Source organism: Erinaceus europaeus, chromosome 3, assembly GCF_950295315.1.
Source record: "Erinaceus europaeus chromosome 3, mEriEur2.1, whole genome shotgun sequence".
NCBI lineage: Eukaryota > Metazoa > Chordata > Mammalia > Eulipotyphla > Erinaceidae > Erinaceus > Erinaceus europaeus.
The window spans coordinates 27,794,915-27,817,310 of NC_080164.1; the positions used below are offsets into that span (position 1 = coordinate 27,794,915).

Consider the following 22,396-nt stretch of genomic DNA (forward strand, 5'->3'; position numbering starts at 1 on the left):
CACTCCGGCGTGCTGTTTCTGGGCATGCCGTGGACTCTGATGACCCTCTTCTTAAACAGTCTTGGAAACAGGCTCAGACTGAAAGAACAAGAACTAGCACCGTTACTACAGCAGCACAGAATACTGAGCATGTACAGGGCCTGCACTGAATGGCCTACTGTTTAAACCTCACAATAGCCTCTAGGGCTAAGTACTACTGAGCATTTTCATCTTAGAAATGGAGACATAATAAGGTTAAATCTCGATGGCCAAGATTCAAAGCTGAAAACTAGGACAGCTTTAAAAATTCAAATCCAGCAAGCTGGTTCAAGAGGTTAAATTTCCTAGCTGGTTATCAGACCAAGTACTACTACTTGGCAGCACTACAGTGCCGTTTCAATGAGTTCTCAGATTTCTCTAATCATCTCCTTGTCCACTGGGTGTAACTAAGCTCAGCCTGCCTCTCTGGAGCGACCAGCAGACAGGCCCGGGAAAGAACTGTATGTTGTTGTTTTTGCTTAGCAAAAGCATAAGTTGCAGCCTGGTTTTCAATCTTGTTTAAGGGTAAAGAAAGCCAACAACAAAAACACAGTGACAGTGAGAACCCAAAGTCCTTGGATCAGAAGAGAAAGATGAAGAGAGACATTTGTTCCGAAACAAATGAAAGAGGGATTAGCAAGAGACAAAACAGTACTTGAGTGGGTAAGTGACAGAACCAGGCACTCACCCAAGTGACGGAACTGGGAGCAGAAAGAAGAGTTGTGTCTCCCCACCATCACCCCCAGGCCCAAGCAGATGTCTCAAACCCAACATGCAGCCTGGAAGGGCTGGAGACAGAGCCCTGGGCCAGACACTGGTTGGTGTTGGTGAGAAAAACAAAAGCCATCACAATTAAACAAAACCACAGGCTGATGCTCACAGAGGGTCATGGTGACCCTTCAGCATGGACAAATGACAGCATGCAGCAGAAGGCACCAAGAAAGGCCCAGTGGTGAGGCAGGTGCTTGGGGCTCATGGAACCAGGTGTCTTGCTCACTCTGGCCTTCCTGGGAACTTCCTGCAGGGCTCTGAGGGTGTAGACATTGGGACTCTGCCTTGAATGCTGGCTGCTCTAAGCAGACTGGGGGAGCCAGCTCAGGTCATGAGCTCCTTACAGGGCACCCAAGAGACCTGCCAGATCCCAGAGCACCCATGTCCCTCACCTCCAAGGCCCAGCACCAGGGGACTCTGACCCTAGTTTGAATGCCAGGATGACCCCAGGAAATGCCTTTACTGGCCAGGCAGTATGACTGATGTCAAGCTGTGCAGACTCTTCCGTGCCAGACCTGGCTCTGCCCCTCTGTCGTGTTGTGGTCACAGGAAGCCACATAGTCCTGATCACTGCAGACAGAGCCACACCTGGAAACTAGAACAGCCCACCAGGCCCACCAGGCTCTCAATCAGAGGAAAAAAAAAAAGGTGGGCAGGTCTGTGCCAGTCTCCTCTGAAAATCAGCGAGCCCCAGATGTGGGGAAAGTCCCAGGCTTAACCTTCCAGTTAATACCTCCCTGCCAAGTCCCAGTGAGTGGGAATTCTAAAACAGCCCATTCAAATATATATTAAATCATTTCTCAGTGCCGTGAAATGAGAAATAAGAGGCAGGCAGCAATTCAAAGCCACTTTAACTGACAATGGTTTTCAGTAAATCTTTCAGAAGAGTGAGTTTTATCAAGAAAATATTGTGAGGCTGCCCCCACATCCCACCCCATGTCTCCTGTAGTGGGTCTTTGCTGCCCTGTGGAGGCATCACCCCAGGCTGGTCAGCCTCTGCCCCAGCAAACACCACACAGATGCTAAGGCATTGCGTAAGTGGCGGTTCATTCCTTCAAAAGCAAGCCGCCAGCTGTGGACAATCTGTGATGCTGTCACCAACAACTTCTGGAAAAATGAAGAAGTTCCAGTTTAAGAGATGAAACATGGGGAAAAAACAGAGTTAATCAGAGAAAAGAAAAAGAAGTCATTGTGCAAACAAAGCCCTCTTTCCCCGAAGCCTGGATAAACTTAGCAGGAGCACAGGTGCTCCCTGCCCTGCTTCTGCTTCCACTCCTGCTCCACATCTGGCTCTGAGCAGGCCCATCGGCCGGACGGATGGCCAGGTCTAGGGATGTGTGGGCACCGCCAGCCTCCCTTCTAAAGTGACAGCCATGAATAAAGCCCACATTGCGTCCAGAGCATGAGGTGAAGATCTGTTTGAGCAACCGCCCAAGCTCAGAACCCGGGTCAGTCAGTCACCTGCACACCTGTAGGCTCAGTGGTCTCTCTGCTTTCAGTGACAGGAGAGTCAGTGTGTTCCACGCTAAGGAAAGGGGAGCTGCCTGCACAGAAGGCAAGTGACAAGTACATCAGGACGTAGCTGAAGCTGGTGTACAGGGTTAAACACCCTTAAAGCTGAGTGGGAGAGGAGGCGGCAGGGAATGGAGAGACGATGGAATTATGGAGAAAGCAAGGCACCACAAACCCTCTTTCCCTGGGCTAACAGGCTGAACTGCACTCTGGTGGCCACTGACTGCTCCGTGTCCTCCTCCACCCGACCTGACCCCGTTCCTTATGAGTGAGTGATGCTCGGCAGCCACCTGTGGTGTCCACCACCGACCATGCTCAATGCAGGGACAGAATCCTAAACCCACCCTGTTAGGAAGAACAGCTTCTGTGTATCTGGTTTCTGACTACAAGGCTGGCGTCAGGCCGGCAGGGCGGCTCAGGGGCCTGTGTGGGTGTGTTCCCCTCACTGACCCCTGGGAAGGGGATGGGGGGAGGAGTGGGGTGCTACATCAGGTAGCCCAAGGTTAGCTTGGCTTCTCTCCTCCAGCTGACAGGGGCCAGTGCCATGTGGGCTCTGGGAAAACTGGACACAGTAAGTGTTCATGGCCTGACCACGGAGGAACTGCTTCAGATGACCCAGCCCCTGACTGGGTGGAAACCAGCCTAGCAACCCCACATGTGACTCCATCCCCTGTGCAGGGGACAGCGGTGAGGAGGACAAGGACTTCATACTCCCACCATGAAGAAAACATGTGGCAGTCACTGTATGGGGGCAGTCCACCTTCTAGTCCAAACAATTCTCAAAAGCATGAAGCAAAACAGTCTCCTTCACAACGAGGAGAGGACAGCCCCACCCCTCAGTGAGCACAGCTCCATATCTGCTCCAGGAAGTGTTCCCTTCCTTGATTTTTTTAATCTTTATTTATTTGCTGGATAGAGACAGTCAGAAATTGAGAAGGAAGGGGGTGATAGAGAGGGAGACAGAGAGACACCTGCAGCCCTGCTTCACCACTTGTGAAGCTTTCCCCCTGCAGGTGGGGGCCAGAGGCTAGAACCTGGGTCCTTGCGCTCAACCAGGTGCGCCACCACCTGGCCCCCGAAGTGTTCCTTTCCTAACCACTGTCCCCTTGTTCAGAGGGTTGCTGGAGGGCTTTCTGGTATCTCTCATCCCCTTGGAAGCTCTTTTTTTGAGAAAACAGTGCTCTGATGTTTTATTTAGAGCCCAGCCCTCCAGCCTTGCACAGCTGTGTACTCAGCAGTGCGGTCAGGTGCACAGACCCTGCAGGGGCCAGGGGCCAGCCTCCAACCTCTGCTCTCAGCTCTTCTTCTTCTTCTTCTAGTGTCTGAGGTCACTCAGGCCCCCACACCACAGCATACTGGGATATGAAAATGGATTAGTTCATGTGAAAATCCACATGATGATGTGTTCTTATTGTTATTATTATTAATTACTACAAAGAACGAATAAGCAGCTCAGGAAAAAGTCTGAGAACATTTGCTCTGCAAGCCTTAGAAGCTTGTATGCTCCTAAGAAGCTGTACAGGTCTCGGGCAGAGTATACCTGACAGCAGCTGGGGAGGCCAGGCTCCTAGCTCAGGGTCAGTGAGGTTACAGACAGGGAGGCTGGAGTGAAGGGGCGCTGTGGCCCCTCTGCTCAGCGAGCCAAGTGCAGACCCGGTACTGGCTCTGGACCTATGAGGATGGGGTGAGCAGCACACACACATGTCCCAGCCCCATGGAGGAGAGGTTCCAGAAGGAACAGCTCCTAGTGGCAAGATGTATGTCTGGAGCCCAGAACATGGAGTCTGGTTCCTCCTCCTCCTCTTCTTCCTCCTTCTCTTCTTAGCTTCAGGAAGTGGGGCTCCTGGCAGAAATGCTGGTTATGGAGCCAGGGCAGGGGTATACATGGTGAGTGAGTCTGAAACACCCTCACTGGCTGAGAGCAAGAGCAAGACCAAGACCAACAAAATGACTGGGTCATGTGGAAAGGGCATGGCAGACAGCCGTGCTATGAGTTTAGAAAGATGAATGCGAATCTTGGCTGAGTAAATAAAGCAGTCTCTGCTTTCCCCAAACAGCTGATCCTATCAGATGAATGAATCATTTCTGCAAATGAAGTTATTAAAAAAAAAAAACAACTAAAAAACTAGATCCCTTCCTTCATGCCATGCTAAAGTCTGGCTATCTCCCAGCCTTTCCAAAGCCCACCAAAATGGGTTACATCATATTTTTTAAATGCCTCATCTAAACTCTCATAAACAGTTGATTTAAGTTTCCCTGGTCTTGCAGGCCAGGGAGTCAGTTGGTAAGCCTTGCATACAAGACAGCCCAGGTTTGATGTCTGGTACTACCAGCAGTCAGAGTTCAGTGGTACATAATCTGGTTAAAAACAATGAAATGGGGCTAAGGAGACAGCTGGTTCTACAGAAAAAGCTTTCGGGGGCCAGGCGGTAGCACAGCAGGTTAAGTGCAAGGACTGGTGTATTCCGTTCGAGCTCCAGCTCCCCACCTGCAGGGGGGGTCGTTTCACAGGCGGTGAAGCAGGTCTGCAGGTGTCTATCTTTCTCTCCCCCTCTGTCTTCCCCTCCTCTCTCCATTTCTCTCTGTCCTATCCCATAGCAATGGCAACAACAACAAGGACAACAAAATGGGAAAAAATAGCCTCCAGGAGCAGTGGATTAGTAGTGCAGGCACCGAGCCCCAGCAATAACCCTGGAGGCAAAAAAAAAAAAAAAAAGCTTTCATGCCTAAGGCTCTGCAGTTCCACGTTCAAGCCAGAGCGGAGCAGTACTCTGGTAAAAACAAACAAATGAACAAATAAACAAATAAAAATTGCATCTTTTCTTTGATTGTTTCTTATAAAAGTGTATGGGCAATGTTATAGAAATACTCTTCAGATTTTAGTTGACACACTGTATTCTAACAGGAAAGAAACTAGAAGAAATCTTGACATAAACAATACAAACCGACAATAAAAATAGCAACCCTGCCCAGTAATTAACAGAAACCTTCAATTTTGGTTTCTGAAGGGGGGGGGGAACCAGCTTGTCAAACCTCATGGAACTATGGTTTACTGTGGGAAAAGACATCTCAAGGCTCAGGATCAAAGCACAGGCCCCAAGGCCCATCAATCAGCATGAGGGGCAGCAGCTGAAGACCAGGAGAAGAAGGTGACAGGGGCTGTGGGGGCTGCCAGAGTCCCACCACAGCCTCTGAGGGGAAGGACCAGAAAGCCTTCTGCAGGAAAAACCTACAGACCTGGAAGGAAAACAGGGGCCATACTGGGGGTCTGAGGATGTGTGGGTGGAGAAATGAAGCCTGATGCAACCGGGTAGAGAGCATGTGCTGTGTGCTCCATGATCCCTACCTATCCCCCCAGGAAACGTTCTGTACCCCGACCTGCTAGAGCCCCGACTTCCAGCTCACAGCCTACTCCACACCCAGTCACCCCTGTAGAGTCCGTGGCCAGAACCTGAACCCCTGGGCTCTCACAGACTGGGGGGTGGGAGAGGGTAGTGGCAGGGAAGTCAGAGAAGAGCTTTTACTCATTCTTTGAAAACCTAAGGCAAAGAATCAGAGTGGTCCCTTGAGTCACCTTGATGAGGAAGGCTTGTCTACTGGGCCCTGACATCTGTACATCAAATCCAGGACCTGGGGGAGGGGAGGGCACAGGACAAAGAGGGGGGACACCTCTCTACTTCCCTGTGCGCATAACCTCATTCACTCTGCCCAGGATCAGACCCACTGAGATCCCCACCTTTCCCCCAAACCTCCCAGGCATCATCTTGCTCTGAAAGATGAAAATAACATCTTTCAGATAACAGCAAAGGGAGGCTGAAAAGTTAAGGCCCGCCAGGTCCTCCCACAGAGCTGGGCAGGTGCACAGAGAAGGTTACCATCTGCTGTCGTATATCCTGCACTGGACAGGAAAAAGAGAGAGGGTGGGAGCAACCCTACCAAACAATGCCCATCAGGAAGAAGAAAAATCCCAGAATGAGGGGCAGAAGCAAGGAGGAGCGGGGACCTGAGGGCACTCAGGTGACTGTACTGAGTACTTTCTGTGAGCCCAGGAGCAGGGGCATGAGCTGAACCAAACTGGCAGCACCTGAAAGCAAGCACACTAAGGTCCACACGCTGACCAGAAAGAGAACCAATACTGCCTGACTAGAGACTACTGTGCATGATGAAATGTTATGGTCAACCACCAATCACTGAGGGTCCCTTCTCAGTGGGGCCCCTGGCTGTGTCTGCCCAGTCTCCTTTATTGGCCACACTCAATTCTTTTGCAATGCTGCCCCAGTCTTTCTTCAAGCCCAGGTTACATTTGCTCTTGTTGGAAGTTTTAACTAGGTTAATCAGAACTCAACTTTTCCTTCCACTGACTTTCTATAATGTGGAAGGCACGTTGCTTGCTCTTTTCATTGCTAAAATACTGCCTCAGAAGTCCCCTAGCTAGCTGTTGTATTAAATCATATTTTGCTCCCTTAGTGAGAACACAAACTCAAGACCAGAAAGAAATCTTTCAAGTTCTCTCAAATAATCTAAAGCTGTTGTATATTTCTCATTTAAAGAAGAAACTTTAAAAGAAGAAGAAGCAAACTTTAGTTAATGTGAATTTTGCAAAATGTGCATATATAAACATATATATCTCACTTGTGAAAATAAACCAGGCTTCTAAAGATGTTTCCATCTCTGATAGCACAGCTCTCACCAAATACTCATTTCCCGTTTCCTGTTCATTTTTGCCAATTCTAAAATGAGCCCATATGCTCAGGGATGAAGACATACAAGGTCAAGGCAGAAGAGGTCAGATGCTGCCAGCAGGGGAGGGTTTAACACAAGTTGGCATCACAGTCATTTCACCAGCTGCTGTCACTGCAGCACTAGCAGAAAAGGCCAGTGACAAAACTACAAATCAAAAATAAAAACATTGCTGAGATGGGGCAGGGAGCACAAGGGCCTCCTGACGTGCACGTACGTCTACCCCCAGGTCACCTATTCCCTGCTTATCATTTCAGAGGGGAGCAACTGAGGTGCAGCCAGCCGGGGGCCGGTCTACAGGCACTCGCAGCTCCTGTCTTTGTGCCCTTTGGTTATGTCCTACCTCTCAGGTCCCCTGCTCAGGCCTTGGGGGTGGCCTGCGGCCCACAGCTCATTTTGTGGGGAGAGGCAGACTCCAAAACCCTTTCTTCTGACCCGTGACTATGGTATTTCATCTGCTCAGGCCTTTTTACATCCATCTCACCAGGGTTGGGGCACAGCATGAGGCAGATGGAAGGAAGGAACAGAGACAGAGAGAGAACCCATCTTCCTGGCACCTAAGAGATGATGCATTTCACTGTCAAGAGCCCACACTTGGATCTCAAAACAGACAATGAATGGCACACAGGTTTTGTTAAATATCTGCATGCCCCTAAAGTCTACAAAAGATTCTCTCCTGGGATTAAGGCCACTTATCACTGTGCATCGGTAGCTTTCTCAGTGTCTATTTTTTCTTTTAAAACTGTATTTTCTAGGGCTGGGAGATAGCTCATCTGGGAGAGTACAAACTTTGCCATGTGTTGACACCCATACTCAATCCCTGGCACTACGTGGAAGCACTGTGCACAGAGCACTGTTGTGTCTCCCCACCCCTTACTCCCTGTGAGTGAAACTAGAGTCCATGGGGGTTCGGAGGGTAGGATTATGGTAGCATGAAGCTCTGGCACAAGTAAATGGAAACACATAACCCAAACCTGAGCCAAACAGAACCTTTTTAAAGACTTGTCCACACGCAGAACACTGTTCCACCTGCCGCTGGATCCTCCCGCCATCACTCCAGGCCTGCAACCCTTTCTCCATGGCAGGACACACCTTCTCACACACACACACACACACACACACACACACACACACACACACACACACACCTACACACACACACACACACACACACACACACACACACACACACACACACACACACACACACACACACACACACACCCTTCGGGAGCCGGACAGTCCCGAAGCCACTCTAGTCCTTAACGGAGCTGAAGAATCGTGCTGCTCCACCAAAAACCCAGGTGAACATGCTGTTGGTGTCTACTTAGAGCAGCCACTGAGAAAGACATGGGGAAAAAAATCTCCTGCTTCACGCTCCGTCTTGACTTCACTGTGTCTTCTGCCTAAGCCTGCCATGCCCACTGCTCAGTCCACTGTGCGCTCCTGGCCTTCTGCACACCTGAGGTGCTCATCCTCGACCTCCCACCCCATGCTCCACTCTCCCACCAGCACCCACCTCTCCTCCGCAGTCTCCTGGACTGCTCCTTCTGAGAACTGGATAGATCAGAACTGTTTTCTTAACACAACTAGAATGTTCCCTGTCACTTTTTCTCTGTGGGCATTTGCACTAGGGAAGCCCTGACATAGTCAAGGCCCCAAGTGTCACCGCGCTCCTGTCATCTGCTCCAGGGAAATTGTCGTGTGAAGCTCAGACATTCCGGTCTTTCTTGACTTGTCACTTGGTGATGGGCCCCTATGACAGCTGCATGCTGAAGCCCACCGGCTCTGCACAAGGGGGCAGGCAGTTTCTCCTCATGGGGGCTGCACTGTGCCGGCCACTTGTATGAAGAGCATCCCTGTCACCTGGATGGCTGATCACTAAGCCATGTTGACTCAGACCAAGCCTGCTGACATTTCCTTGAAGATGAACCGAAGGAAGCTACCACTTGAGTGGAAAAGCACCAACAGCACTGCTGCCAGGGAAGCAGCTTGAGCTTCTGGAGAAAAACTGGCATTGACAGTGAGCGCCCCCTCCAGTCACCGTGTGGTGAGTAAGGCCACTGCGGACAGATCGGAGAACTTGGTGAGACGTTCCCCGAGCATGACTTTGGGAAAGCTTGCTTAGGGAGAAGAAGTGGGTCTTGAGTCTGAGAGAGAGAAGCTATGATACTGTGACATAAAGGCAGCAGAAGCTCCTCAGGGCAGGACATGTAATGCGTCCCGCTGGGCGGGGGGGGCATGCGGTGACAATGGGGGGGGGTGCGGACAGGGAAAGGCTAATCCTCTTGTGCTCCTCTCACAACTGCATGAACGCCAGAGAAGAGATTTTCTTCGTGTGTCAAGCAAAACAAAGTGTCCCAGAATGCTGAATGAAGCAAAACTGTCCTGGGTCTAAGCAGGCATTAAAGAGATTTACAGGGCGCACAGCAAAGCCACACTCTGCACTACATGCTTTGTGAGGAAAAGCTATTTTAAAGAGAAATGTTACTTATGCTAACATGTCATAGGTTTGTTAATCCTTTTAATAAACCTAAAAAGCTGCTATTCTTAAATGTCTTATATTATTGGTAATAATCATAGATAGATACCTAGCACAAACACTCCAGGGTTCTCAATGTTTCCGACCACAGTGGGAGTCTGTGGCCCGAAAAGTTTCAGCCTATCAGCTCCCGCCAGCAGCTGTTTCTGTGCTCCTAACACAACGGCTCCTCATCCAGCAGCTGGCCTCTTCTCAGATGGCTCTGTGAACCGGCCCTTCCTTACCCAACGGTCAGTCACAGTTCTGCTCCCCAGCACAGTTAAGTCTTCCCCTGGTCATGCTCACCTCCAGTCCCCACATCCTCACTCTGTAGTGGCACTCGCCCTGAACAGCACCCCATCCCACCATCCTTGGGGACTAGTGGGCAGAAAGGGCCTGGAACATCAGTCTTCACTCATAGCAGCCCACAGGCAAAGGCAGGAGGACTCTGAGCAGGCAAGGCGGCTGGTTCACACAGCAGGGGCTGTCTTACCACCTCAAGCTCCTTAGTGGAATTGACACCCACCCAAGACATCTCCTTGGAACATAGCTGGGCACATGGTGGGAGCTAAGGTCCTCCCATGAAGTTTAAGAACCAAGGTGGGTGACACATTATTGCACTGGGACCCCAAACCCAGAGTCAAGGCTGCTGGGACTCTGAGAGGTAGCATCTTCCAGAATGATACAAAACAGCAAGACACAGAGCTATGGCAGAAAGCAAGCTCAACCTCACCTCCAGACTCTACCCAGCATGACCACTCTCTCAAAACAAAACAAAAGCAGGTCAGTCAGTCCCTCGGTCTTCTGCCACCAGGGACACAGAACATCTGCAGAGGACATGGGAGGCTGCACTTAGGGCTATAATAACAACAACAACAACAGTCTGTGAGAGAAGCTCCTTGCACCCTGCACCCCCTCCAGCCTGTCATGCCTGCCATGATTTCTCCCAGTCTGGAACAAGGCTCCTCTCTCTCTTCCTCGGGGACAGAAGTGCTGGGGCTGGCTCCTCTCTGTTCTGGTCACTCAGTCCCTGCACCTCTCCATTGAGAGTCCAGCCTGTGCCAGCCCTCTTCTTGGCTCTGGGAACCTGAGGAAATGATGCCTGAGAGACAGAAAGAGGCCTGACCCGAAGGTTACAGGTCTGGCTGGGGACATCTTCTCTCATCATGTACGCACTCACCACACCAAACAGTTCCTTTTACCTTACTTATTTTCTTAATGAACACCACCCCACCCCAGTCACGGGTTGTATAAACTTCAGAACCTACGGAGTCTGGCTCCACCGTTGGTAAAGGCAGAAAGGTGCTGATCTTCATAAGGTGGCAAAGAACAGGCACACAAAAAGGTGAGATGGGAAGGGGGGCACTCTCAGGCCCCAAGAGCAAGTACGAAAGTCCTGGGGCAGACGTGTGACATGCAGGACAGTGACATATGGTAGCAGACATGGCAGCTGGCAGCTACTGAGCACATTCTTCTAACCTGTTACACACCATCCTATATACCTTCCTAGCATCTCCACTTTACAGCAAAACTTTACGAAACTGAGGCAGAAAGGGTTAAGGAAGCACTGGGTGGCCTGATCATGGGACCCAGCTCTCAGGTCCCTGTGACATGACCTAGTGTCTGGAAAACCTCTCACATTAGTGGACACCACGTGGCAAGCCCACCCTGGCCCACTGGCCCCTAGACATTCTCCCCAGGACCTGGAGGACCCTGGAGCCCTCACCTCCCACGGCAGCATGGGCACAGCCCCAGGTAACCATGTCTAATGCTCCCACCTCCAGCCAGTTTAACTGCTTCTGGTCTGCACATCCCTTAGCCAAGGTCAGGTTTCAGAGCGCACTCTGCAGAAAGACTCACTTACACACAGGTGGTCAGTGGGAATCAGGACCTGGATGGCACAGCTCAGAGTACATGAATGGACCAACTCATTTTTCTTTGTTGCTGCTGGGGCTTCACAGCTCTAAGCTGGCTTACTCAGACAGAGATAAAGACAGAGAGACATGAAGAGAGAGCCAAAGATACCACAGCACCAAAGCTTCCTCCGGTGAGATAGAGGCTAGGCTCTAACCTGGGTCATCTGCACGGCAGAGCAGAGCACTACCCAGTAAGCTATCTTGCTGACCCCCAATACCCTTCAGACCCCACTGCCTAGTATCCTACTGTCTGTCCTCTTTCCAGTGCTCAGGAAGACCCCAAGTCTGATTCCAGTGACCTCTGTGTGAACACTGTGGGGTCATAAAGGAGACACCAAGAGTTCTTTCATCTGAGACAGAAATACAGAGAGAGACAGAGACAGACAACAGAACAGAACTCCATGGCTGGTACAGTGGTGTGGGCACTGAGCTGGGAGTCTGTGGCACTCAAGTCCTGCAGCTTGGAACATGCTCGGGCAGATGCCCAGGGTGCTGTGCTGTCCAGAGCAGACAACAGGTCTCGAGGCTGAGCCAGTGTCTGAAATTCAGGGTGGGAAGTTTGTGCATCAAACTGGGACAGTGGGGAAGGTAGCACGATGGCCTGTGAAGTCAGTCGCCTGGCCTAGCCCACCTGGCATCCCCAGGAAAAGCCTCAGTGACAGACAGCACAGTCCTTCCACCCTGCCTTGGGGACTGCATGGCTCTGGCAGCGTGATGCTGCAGTAAGATCATCTTCTGCAAAGACATACAGGCTACAGCAGAGTCTGTTCGTTCCAGAGGAGCCCCTGCTACAGACAACATCACCTGACAGGTAAAGCCGCTGGGGACTGGGCGAGCCAAAGCAGGGCCTGTTTCCAGAATTATACTCTTTACAGTGTGGAGGAAATGCATAATCCCACCTGGGAGCCTGGAGGAAACTGGTATTCACTCACCTCGTACCACTCCTAGAAGGGCAGAGGCCCTCTCAACAACCCCCGTCCCTTCCCCCTGAAGAGAAAGAACTTCTTAAGGCCACACCGTAAATACAGACCAGCTCTTCCCCAACCTTGCCCAGTGTTCAGCTAAGCCACGCCACCTGAAATGTAGCACACACATTATACACTAGACAGGACACAGCTTACAAGAGAGAAATCATCCATCAAAATACCGACCTCGGGAGCATGTCACTGAGCAAATAGGTGCCTGACTCATGTGCCTGATCAGTGACTCAGTGTTTAGCACCTCTGTGCTGACAAACTACATGTCTGTATCAGGTTTGGGAAAGAAACCCTCCAGTGTATCCCTCTCTGTCAGCACAACCTGCATAAATGAAAGTCTGCAACTGCAAAATAGGTACGGAAAATCGGTTAACCTTTATTGAATGGACATGATCAAACACCAAAACACAGATTATTTTTTCCTTTTTTTTTTTTTTTACCAGAGCGCACTACTCAGCTTATGGCTTATGGTGGTACAGGGGACCTGGGAGCCTCGGGCATGAGTCTGTTTGCATAACCATTATATCCGCCCCCCACCCTCAGGGTGGAAAAGACAGAGATTAAGAGACAGAGAAAGACAGCAGGGAAACTCCCTTCAATGTGGTAGAGGCAAGACTCAATCCGGAGCCATGCCGGTAACACCATGAGTACACTGACCATGTGAGCCATCTTGTGGCCCTGAAAGCAGACAGCCTTGAGCTCTGGATTACTCAGCAAGAAAGGGGTACTAGCTCTGGGTCCCTGATAGGAACCGGAAGGTAAGAGGTCGGCCACTGGGCCCCTTCCACCAAAGCCTGGCTGCTGGGCAGAGGTAGATGTAATCCAGTGATATCTCCAGGGGCCCCCCAAGACCCCCCTGCTAGCACTGAGCCAAGTCTTCTCACTGCTATGTGCGCAGTGTCCACAGCAAACGGGTCCCATGCTGGCCCCGCCATCTAGGTTTCTCCAGCTGCTGTGATCGGGGACTGAGGTTAAACACGTGGGAAATGGGAGTGCTCCAGCAGGCCACTCTTCAAAAGAGGTGATGAGATCGTAACTCTAGCCTGCCTGCCCTCGGACATCCTCAGGAAATTACAGGCCTGAGGTTTTTGTTGTTTTTTTTTTTTAACTGCTTCATCATGTGGCTTAACTACCAGCTGAGTTTCTCCTAAAGATAGTAACTACCTGGCTGGAGCTAGAGGGAGCTGGAAGGTTGGAACTGGCTGTGCTGGTGTCCAGGACTCAGAGCTGGTGTCCATCCAAGGAGGACACTGCCCCCCACCCCCAACACTGAGCTGCTCAGAGCCTGGGGCAGCGTCCACAACAGCACCGGCTATAAAATACCACTGTGGACTCTCTCTGAATAAAGGCATGGCCTCCTTGCTGCTTGTGGACCCAGGCCAGAGCCCAAAGCCTCACAGCGGCCAGGCTCCTCTCCATGTAGACGTCCAACCAGACCTGCAAGGCCTGCTCCTTCTCTCCTCTTTTGTGCCTTTAACGCAGAGCTCCCACTCCCCCCTCTCCTGCCCCAAAGGGGATCAGGCCCTCCTGTCCCAGACTCTCATTGCCTGACCCTAATCCTGTCTTCTGCTGGGCAGAATAAGCCTACTGCTGGGTGCTGGGGCAGAGTGCCTGCCTTGCTTGGTGGGGCCCCGGGCTGGGTGCCCCACTCCCCCATGGTGGCAGTGCGCTGGTCTCTGTCTCCAGACTAGATCACAAATCATCCTGCCCAGGGAAATAGCTCAGCTGGCAGCTAGCAGGACCCCCCTGCCTGAGGGTCCCACTGAGCCCTAGTGCTTACATGTGAGGGAGCAGGGGTGGGGGTCTCTAGTTTCAACCTCTCAGATAGCTTTAGATAGTAAAAACTCTTGAAAGCGATGAGACATAAGAAAAATGCAATAAAGTAAGTATTTAAATGGACATCTAATAATCTTCTCCCTCAGAAAAAAAAAAGGGGGGGGAAATAAGTGAAAATTTCAAATACGACTCAAGGGCTGGGGACACAGCTCAGCCTGTCAAAGTACCAACTGGGGCACCAGCGGTGTAGGTTCAGGCCCCAGCACCACCTTACTCCAGAGTTGGGCTGTGCCCTGGTCTCTCCGTCCTCTCTCATTCTCAGTCTTGTAATAAATGAATCTGTGTTCAAGGGTTTGTAACGCAGTTTAAAAAGACACCAAGAGAAGGGGGAGGGGGAACAGGCCTTTTACTCCCCAGAATCTCACTCACAGTAGGTGCACAGAAGGTGCTGCCTTTGGGAACAGGTGAGGTGGAGGAAGGGGGGGAGGGAAGAGGTGAACCACCCAGAAAGCCAGAGCAGGAGCTGGGCACCCAGGGCACTCTGGAGAGTGGCAGGAACCCCAGGGAACCACAGCATGGGTCCCTCCCCTTCAGGTCCTGCAGTACCCTCGGGTGTGGGCGCACGGGGGCCGGGCTCTCTACCCTTCTGGCTGTGGCCTGTGTGTCCGCCCCCAGGTCTGGAAGGAAACGCGGCAGTGAGTCCCCGTCTGTCTGTCTGTCCTGGGCTACAAACAGGCCAGGACCTGGAACTGCACCGGCGACCGGCCCGGGACACCTGTCCTACCTGCGCGACATCCTGGCGGCGGCTGTGACCCAGGCCGGGCCCACGGGGGGCGGGAGGGGGCGTGGGACACGGGGGGGGGGGCACAAGGCGGCTCGGCCCTTTGTTCCCCCCAAAGCCGCGGGGTCCTCAGTCTGGGCGCCCCCCACCCCGCCCCTCTCCCTCCTCTCCGTCCTGGAGCACGGGGACCCCCGGCCTGCCTCCGACACCATGACACCCCGCTGGCCCCCGCACGCGTCGGGTCCCCCCAGGCCCTCCCGACCCCCAGCTTGGCCCCAGCCCCCTCCCACCTCCGCCCCCCACTTTGTGGATGTCGCCGTCGTAGGTGCTGCGGGCAGAGCAGCGCCCGCACCCCCGGGTCCCCGCACACCCGGGGCCCTGCACCCCCACCCCACCTTGTATACGTCGCCGTAGGTGCCGCTGCCGATGCGCTGGATGAGTTCGAAGTCCTCCTGCGGGTTCCGGCGGGACAGGTCGAAACCGGGGTTCATGGCGGGCCGGGCCCCCTCCCGGGCCGGCCGGGCCGGGGCGCTCAGGGGCTGCGGGGCAGGGGCGCCGGCCCCCCGCCCCGGTCACAGTCGCCGCTCGGCCGGCGCCCCGGCTCCCCGCCCGCCGCCCCGCGCCCCGCGGTCACTCCCCCCGCGCCGCCGCCCAGCTCGCAGCGCCCCGCTCGGGCCCGCTCGCCAACATGGCCTCCCGCGCACTACGCAGGCGCGACTCGCCCGCGCGCTCCCGCCCGCGCGCCCCCGCCCGCGCGTTGGCACTGCGCAGTCGCTACCAAGCGCGCCCCCGCCTGCCCGCCTGCACGCCGCCGCCGCCGCCGCGCGGCCGGCCCCATGCACGCTCCTCAGCGCGCGCCCCCGCGGTCCTGCGCGCTCCCGATTGTCACTGGGGCTGCGGGACTCCATAAGTATTCCCTGTCCAGATCCATGGGGTCTGGCCCTGGGAGCTCATCCCAGCTCCCCATGCGCGCACCCCAGTTCTCGTACACGCACCTCAGCTCCCCATGCGCGCACCCCAGCTCCTGTGAACTCAATCCAGTTTCCCAAGTGTGCATGCTAGTTCCCCAGGAGAACAATCCAGTTCCTCATTCACGCACCTCAGTTCCCCATGTATATACTCCACTTCACGTGCACAGACCTCAGCTCCTCACATATACACCCTGGTTCCTCATGCGCGCACCCCAGTTCCCTGTGCGCTCAGCCCCATGCACCTGGAGGTCCAAGCAAGGTCCACTAAGGTCATCTGCAGCAGGACCCCTGGAGCACGGGCAAGAAAGTGCCCCGACACCCTGCGTCTCCCAATGTCACCAGGTCACCTCTTCTCCTGTCTAGCACATGGGACAACTCTGAGATGCCCCAGGCCAGGTCCCAAACCCCTTGCAGGCTTGAGACAGGCTAGCTGCAGAGAGGAGGTGAATTTGGGGAAAGTGGTACAGGAGTAGGTTGTGGGGAAGCCCCGGGGACCCCAGAGTTTGGGTGTAGAGGAAGATCAGCTATGTGGGAATCCAAGGCTCAACCCAGATTTCAAATGACCTCTCCAGTGTGATCAAAGGCCCAGGAGCTGGCAAGCTGTCAGGCCAAGAAGAGGGTGAAGGGGACCTTCTTACACTTAAAATGCAAACACACATGACACCCCACTCCCAGAGCCCGCCCTGAATCCTGAATTCCTCTGCCACCAGCTCCACATTTTCCTACCTCTCCCAAGAAATCAGGTGGAAAGGAAGGGCTCTGCCCTGGGGTTTTCTCCTCTCAATAAATCACCCACTGGATTTCCAGAAGCTTCAGCCGAGCAGGTAGGGCCATTTGGCCAAGACTCTGAAGTCTTGCTCCAGATCTACATGTGCTTTCCTGATCTTCTTGGGGTCAAACCCTCTGACCACTGAGGCTCCCTCTTCTCTGCGACTCCCCAACATCCAGACCTTAACAAACCTCCACTTAAGGATAAAATAAATATAAACAATAAATATTTTAGCAAACCTGTGCACACCTTCTACAGTTTTCTCTTCTCAGTCTCTTCACTGACAGCAAGATTGCAGGGTTATTAAATCCTCAAAGAAGTTATTTAGACACTGTCCACTAAATAAAGGATGCAGGAAAATGACCAGTCTCCCCAATGCAGTCAGCCTTTTGAGTATCCAATTTTTAATTATTTTAAAGCCTCCATCATGTGAACACACTGGTTAAGTACTGGTTCTTAGGTTTCTTCTAGATAAATCTACCTGAAGCCCTGAAATTGGGAGAGTGATGTTTTGGCTCTAAATATCACCTCCAGGACTAAGGAGCCTGCTCTAGTGGGCTGGGGATTGCTGGGTTGCAGGCTGCAGGGCAGGCCTTTCTTGAGCTTGTCCACATTTGGAGAACCATTTGGCCAAACATGAAGATCAGTTGTAGCCCAGGACCCAGCTAAGCAGACGTAATAAACTTTTCCAAAATAGGAACCTGTTCTGTTCTCCTTCTCTGTCTTTTTAAGGTCAGAAGCATAGGAACATTCTAGTGGCTTCAGCATTTTGTTGGCACAGATAGTGTCCTTTGCTTTTGTATTACTAACAGGCTTCTTCCAAAGGAATGAGTATATTTCAGCAGGGCTGGAACCATCTGAAATCTGTAGCAATTGCTCCATTTCAGTGGGAGAGCCTCCTTTATAAAAGAGCTGGATTTTCGTGGAAGGATCTAATTTACCATGTGGGTGACTGCAGAAACAAAAGGACTTTGGCAATGAACTGCTCACAAAGAATAAAGGCTTTTGTTCTTTGTCATGGAGACTCAGAGCCAAATGCTATGCCTTCTTTTTCCTTCCTATTCTAATACTCAACTTCCCAAGATGTAACACTCATACTTCCTTTGAGTCAGAGCTAGCATCCTCTTCTATGACTGGAGGCATTCTTACGAGTCACCTTGCCTTTCAGCTCAAGAGCTTCGTCCCCAGAAGCTCGCTTGGATTTACTGCTGCTGAAATCAGAAGAAGGGAGCTAATTCCTCCCAAAGTGAACTGCCCCACTGGGCTGGCCCAGTAAATAACCTTAGTGGTAATGGGAGAAAAGCCACGAGGAGCTGACATGCCTAAGTGATCACCAGGTACCAGGAACCTAAAACAGGTACTTCTTGTGTATTACCTCAGTAAAGGTCACAATAGTGTGTGCTTGTCTCCATTTTTTAAAAGTTATTTACATTTTTATGCAGTGTTGGAAACCCACCATTGAACAGCCTCCTCAGGACCAACTTTTCCATTCTTTATTTTAGAGATGGAAGGAGAGAGGAGAGAGATGTCAGCATTGATCCACCATTGATGGAGCTTCCCCCAGTGCCATCCTTGATGCTCCCCTGTGGTGCTGGGGGTGGAACCCAGGGCCTTGTAGATGGTAAGGTATGTGTTCTTCCAGGGAGACTATTTCCTGGCCTTTATTTTATTTTTTAATAACTACTTATTTGTGCATGTATTATAAGAAGAACAAGAGGAGAAGGGGAGAAAGAAAGATCAGAGCACTGCTCAGCTCTGATACAGGGTGCTAAGACTGAACCTGTGGCTTCTGGAGACTCAGGTTTGCAAATCCTGTCCTCTAACAAGCTGAGCTATCTCTTCACCCAAAAACTGAATTTTGAGCAATATATTGTGGTTAAATCAGACAAACATGGCTGATAGGGGTGCTCCCAGTGGATCTCTGTGCCCCAGCCCACGAGTCCCACCCATGTGAGGCTCACACAGCCAGAGCCCTGGGAGCTGCAGCATGCCACTACCCTTCCTTGACCAGGTCTTGGGGCTCTGTGGCTTGGGGAGTCCTCAGCCTCCCCACCAGCCTCAGTGTTACCTTCAATAGCCAGTGGCATCCAAGTTTCTGGCATAATGACCACAGGACCTCTGCCCCACGCAGGACACTGAGCTCTGACCCTTGACCACTATGGGGAAGTCCACAGCCCTCTGTGCTCTGAGTCTCCTCTTAGCAGTGCTCTTGTCACTTGCGTGCGCCCTACCTGCAATTCTCTCTCCCAGTGGAACCTGTGGTGAAATCTCCTCACAGATTGGAAAGGCCATCTCTCTGAGGCAGGTGGGGGTGGGAGTGGGAGGTGACATCCATTGATTTCATTTAGAAAACTCCAGATTGGAGTTTTCTTATTAAGACAGACCAATAACAATAGCAATGGTCACACTGGTGGTGTCCCACTTCGTGAGCAGGTGCTGGCGGTGAAGCCCTTTCTCACCTGACCTGGCTCTCTAGCCCCAGGGCACAGAGTTGTGTGCTGGTCCTGAGCTCTCAGCAGAGTTCATCTGGATTAAGGCAGACCTCTTCCAGGTCTTCCAGACACACCTTCAGCCTGGAATCTGATCATTTGGCTTATTTAAAAAAACTTAAAAAAAAAAAAGTTCAACCTAGGGAGGCTTCCTCTGGTGGTCTGAACTTTCCCAGCTGAGCATCTGATACCATCAGACTGAAACATGTGCTGATGGAATTGTTGCTCTCAATTGTGAAAGGAGCAGGAGGAAGGAAGTGAGTGACATGGCTTGGGAATGACTAAGCTCCAGCAGGACTCTGAATAGCCCCACTCCCTGCCTGCACTTGGGGCTGGGTCTCAAGGTCAGAACTGTTCACTGGGCTCCCACAGCTGAAAATGTTCTCATGGAGTTTGAAAAAATAATCATTTTGTGTTTAGGCAGGGATTGAACCCAGGGCCTCATGCATGTGTAATATCACTGCTGTGCAGTTGCTCTCAGCCAATACTGTTATTCCGTATTTTTAAGAAAGAGGAGAGACACTGCAACATCACTCCACCATCCATGGAACTCCCAGTGGGACATTTGTGATGCTCCCATGCTGTGCCTGGGCTTGATTCCAGGTGCATGTGCATGGTGAGGTATGTGCACTCCTGGGTGAACTGTTTCCTGGTATCAGAACAAGGTTTCAGTTCATAGAAGAGCACTCTCACGTTGCAGATGCAACATTTAGCATTTATTATCACAATTAAGAAGAATAGATTTTTAAAAGATTTTATTTATTTATTCATGAAGATAGAAGGAGAGAGAGAGAGAGTGAGAGAGAGAGAGAGAGAATGGGAACCAGACATCACTCTGGCACATGTGCTGCCAGGGATTGAACTCAGGACCTCATGCTTGAGAATCCAAGGCTTTATCCACTGCGCTACCTCCTGGACCACAATTAAGAATATTCTCAGGAGTCGGGCTGTAGTGCAGCGGGCTAAGCGCAGGTGGCGCAAAGCACAAGGACCGGCATAAGGATCCCGGTTCGAACCCCAGCTCCCCACCTGCAGGGGAGTCACTTCACAGGTGGTGAAGCAGGTCTGCAGGTGTCTATCTTTCTCTCCTCCTCTCTGTCTTCCCCTCCCTCTCTCCATTTCTCTTTGTCCTATCCAACAACGTCAACAACAATAATAACTACAACAATAAAACAACAAGGGCAACAAAAGGGAATAAATAAATAAAATAAATATATATATAAAAAAGAATATTCTCTGGTCATTCCAATAGCCCCAGAGGTGCAGACCTTCCCATTAGTTTCCTACCTGCTCTTTTCCTCTATGTCAATACCTTGCCTATCCCCAGCTTGTGCTTCTAAAATGCCCACAGTGGAACTCTGGCAGTCCAGGGGAAGTGTGATTGGAAGTGGCTGTGAGTTCTCATTCTCAGGATGAGTCCAAGGACAGGAGAGGGCACCAAGGAGGAGCCTGGCCAGGACAGCAACAGACCCAGAAAGCACTAGAAGAAACCAGACCCTGCTGTGCATGCAGCTCTGAGTCAGGCAGACTAAGACATGGCCATGTGCTCCTAAGCCAGAGACAGAGGACACAGAGCGATTTTGAGCATCCTTTCATAAATTAAACTGGCATTATGGAACAGCCTAGTCTTCTAGAGCATCAGTCTGCATGCCCAAGGTTCCAGAGGCTACAAGTTCAATCCCAGTACCATCCCAGTACCAGTACAGTGTTCTGGCTTTTCTTTAAAAAAAAAAGAATTTAAAATATTTTTAATATTTATTTTGGAGAGGGACAGAGAGAAATTGAGAGGGAAGTGGGGAGAGAGAGAGGAGCGCAGGAGAGAAAGATCTGCAGCACTGCTTCACTATTCATGAAGCTTCCCCGCTATAGGAGGGGGCCGGGGGATTGAACCCAGGTCCTTCTACACTGTAATGTGTGCACTCAACCAGGTAAGCCATGACCCAGTTCCAGTGCTCTGGTTTCTCTCCCTCTCTCTTCTCTCAGCCTCACTCTCATAATAAAATTAAATACATATTTTAAAATAACAAAATAAAAAATAAATCAGTCCCTTGCAAAGAGCAGGACATACTTTGTGGGAGTCATATTTTAAACATTTAGAGTGAAAATAACATTACCAACTTCCACATTGAGCCTAATTTCACATTTCAATCACATTGCACCTTTGGGGGTGACTCCTTGAATGATTATCATCCATAATCTTCAGATGAAGAAAATAAAGCTGGTCGGTGAGGTGGGAATCAGGAACAGTCGGGGTCTGTAATTCGTTCTAGTCAATTTGACATACTCTGAGTTTTGATTGTGAATTTTTCAGGTTATATCAGGTATGGGGGCTGCAGGAATGAATAAAATTGGCACCCAGTCCTTGACTACTTGATCACTGCTGTTTTAGCTCTCCCCCAGTTCCCTCCCATAGGTTTGGAGCCTCTTCTGAGGATAGACAGTGCTGGCTCATGAGACAACACCCAGATCACCCACACAGTCAGTTTCCAGAAAGAGCTGTCTAGGTGCTCCAGCAGTTCCACACCTGAGATGTGACCAGCAGAGCCACAAAGATGAGGAAGATGTGGCTGGGTGGAGAACACACTGGAGCAGCCACACTGGAAGACAACCCAGCAGGATCTACCAATGTCAGCGATGTCCTTGTGCTGCCAGCCAACAATTCCATTGCATTTCTACCACAGTTTAAAAAAAAAGGACTAAGGAAATATGTAGGTGTTGATTGAAACACTTCATGTGAGGGGACGGTTGTGCACTGGGTTAAGCACACACACTGTAGTGATGCAGTAATGTGCAAGGATGCAGGTTCAAGCCCCTGATGCCCACTGCAGAGGGAAAGCTTCACGAATGGTGAAGCAGGGTTACAGGTCTCTCTCCCTCTCCCTCTCCCTCTCCCTCTCCCTCTCCCTCTCCCTCTCCCTCTCCCTCTCCCTCTCCCTCTCCCTCTCCCTCTCCCTCTCCCTCTCCCTCTCCCTCTCCCTCTCTCTCTCCCTCTCCCTCTTCCTTTCCCTCTCTCTCTCCCTCTCTCTTTCTCTTTCTCTATCTCCCTCTCAATTTCTCTGACTCTACCCAATAATAAATAAATAGAAGCACTGCCTATGACATAAAAACAAGTGTAGAGGGAGTAGGGTGGTAACACAGCGTGTTAAGCGCACGTG

The 22,396-nt window shown here is 51.4% G+C and overlaps 1 protein-coding gene and 1 long non-coding RNA gene across 9 annotated transcripts in view; one reads left to right on the forward strand and one right to left on the reverse strand.

Annotated features, from left to right (window-relative positions):
• The window catches only part of MAP4K3 (mitogen-activated protein kinase kinase kinase kinase 3), a 115,228-nt gene extending 99,489 nt beyond the window's left edge, over positions 1–15,739 (reverse strand). For 3 of the 6 annotated variants that reach the window (XR_009548902.1, XM_060186920.1, XM_016187220.2), the window contains exon 1: positions 15,408–15,739. Coding sequence is in view for 4 of the 6 variants with exons in the window: in XM_060186920.1 (XP_060042903.1) it covers positions 15,408–15,503 (96 nt within the window). In the remaining 2 variants the exon portion in view is untranslated. Of the gene's footprint in view, positions 1–9,632; positions 9,717–15,407 lie in introns of those variants that run through there. The other 3 variants (XM_007520984.3, XM_007520983.3, XM_060186921.1) reach the window with 2 other exon arrangements.
• Positions 14,375–22,154, forward strand: LOC132537465 (uncharacterized). 3 transcript variants are annotated; one of them, XR_009548905.1, is made up of 4 exons: positions 14,375–14,926; positions 17,921–18,089; positions 18,255–18,378; positions 21,642–22,154. It is a non-coding gene; the product is annotated as an uncharacterized LOC132537465 (long non-coding RNA). The 3 variants fall into 3 exon arrangements; XR_009548906.1 differs by lacking the exon at positions 14,375–14,926 and having other exon boundaries at positions 17,571–18,109; XR_009548904.1 differs by lacking the exon at positions 14,375–14,926 and having other exon boundaries at positions 17,571–18,089.
• Positions 22,155–22,396: the final 242 nt, after the last annotated feature.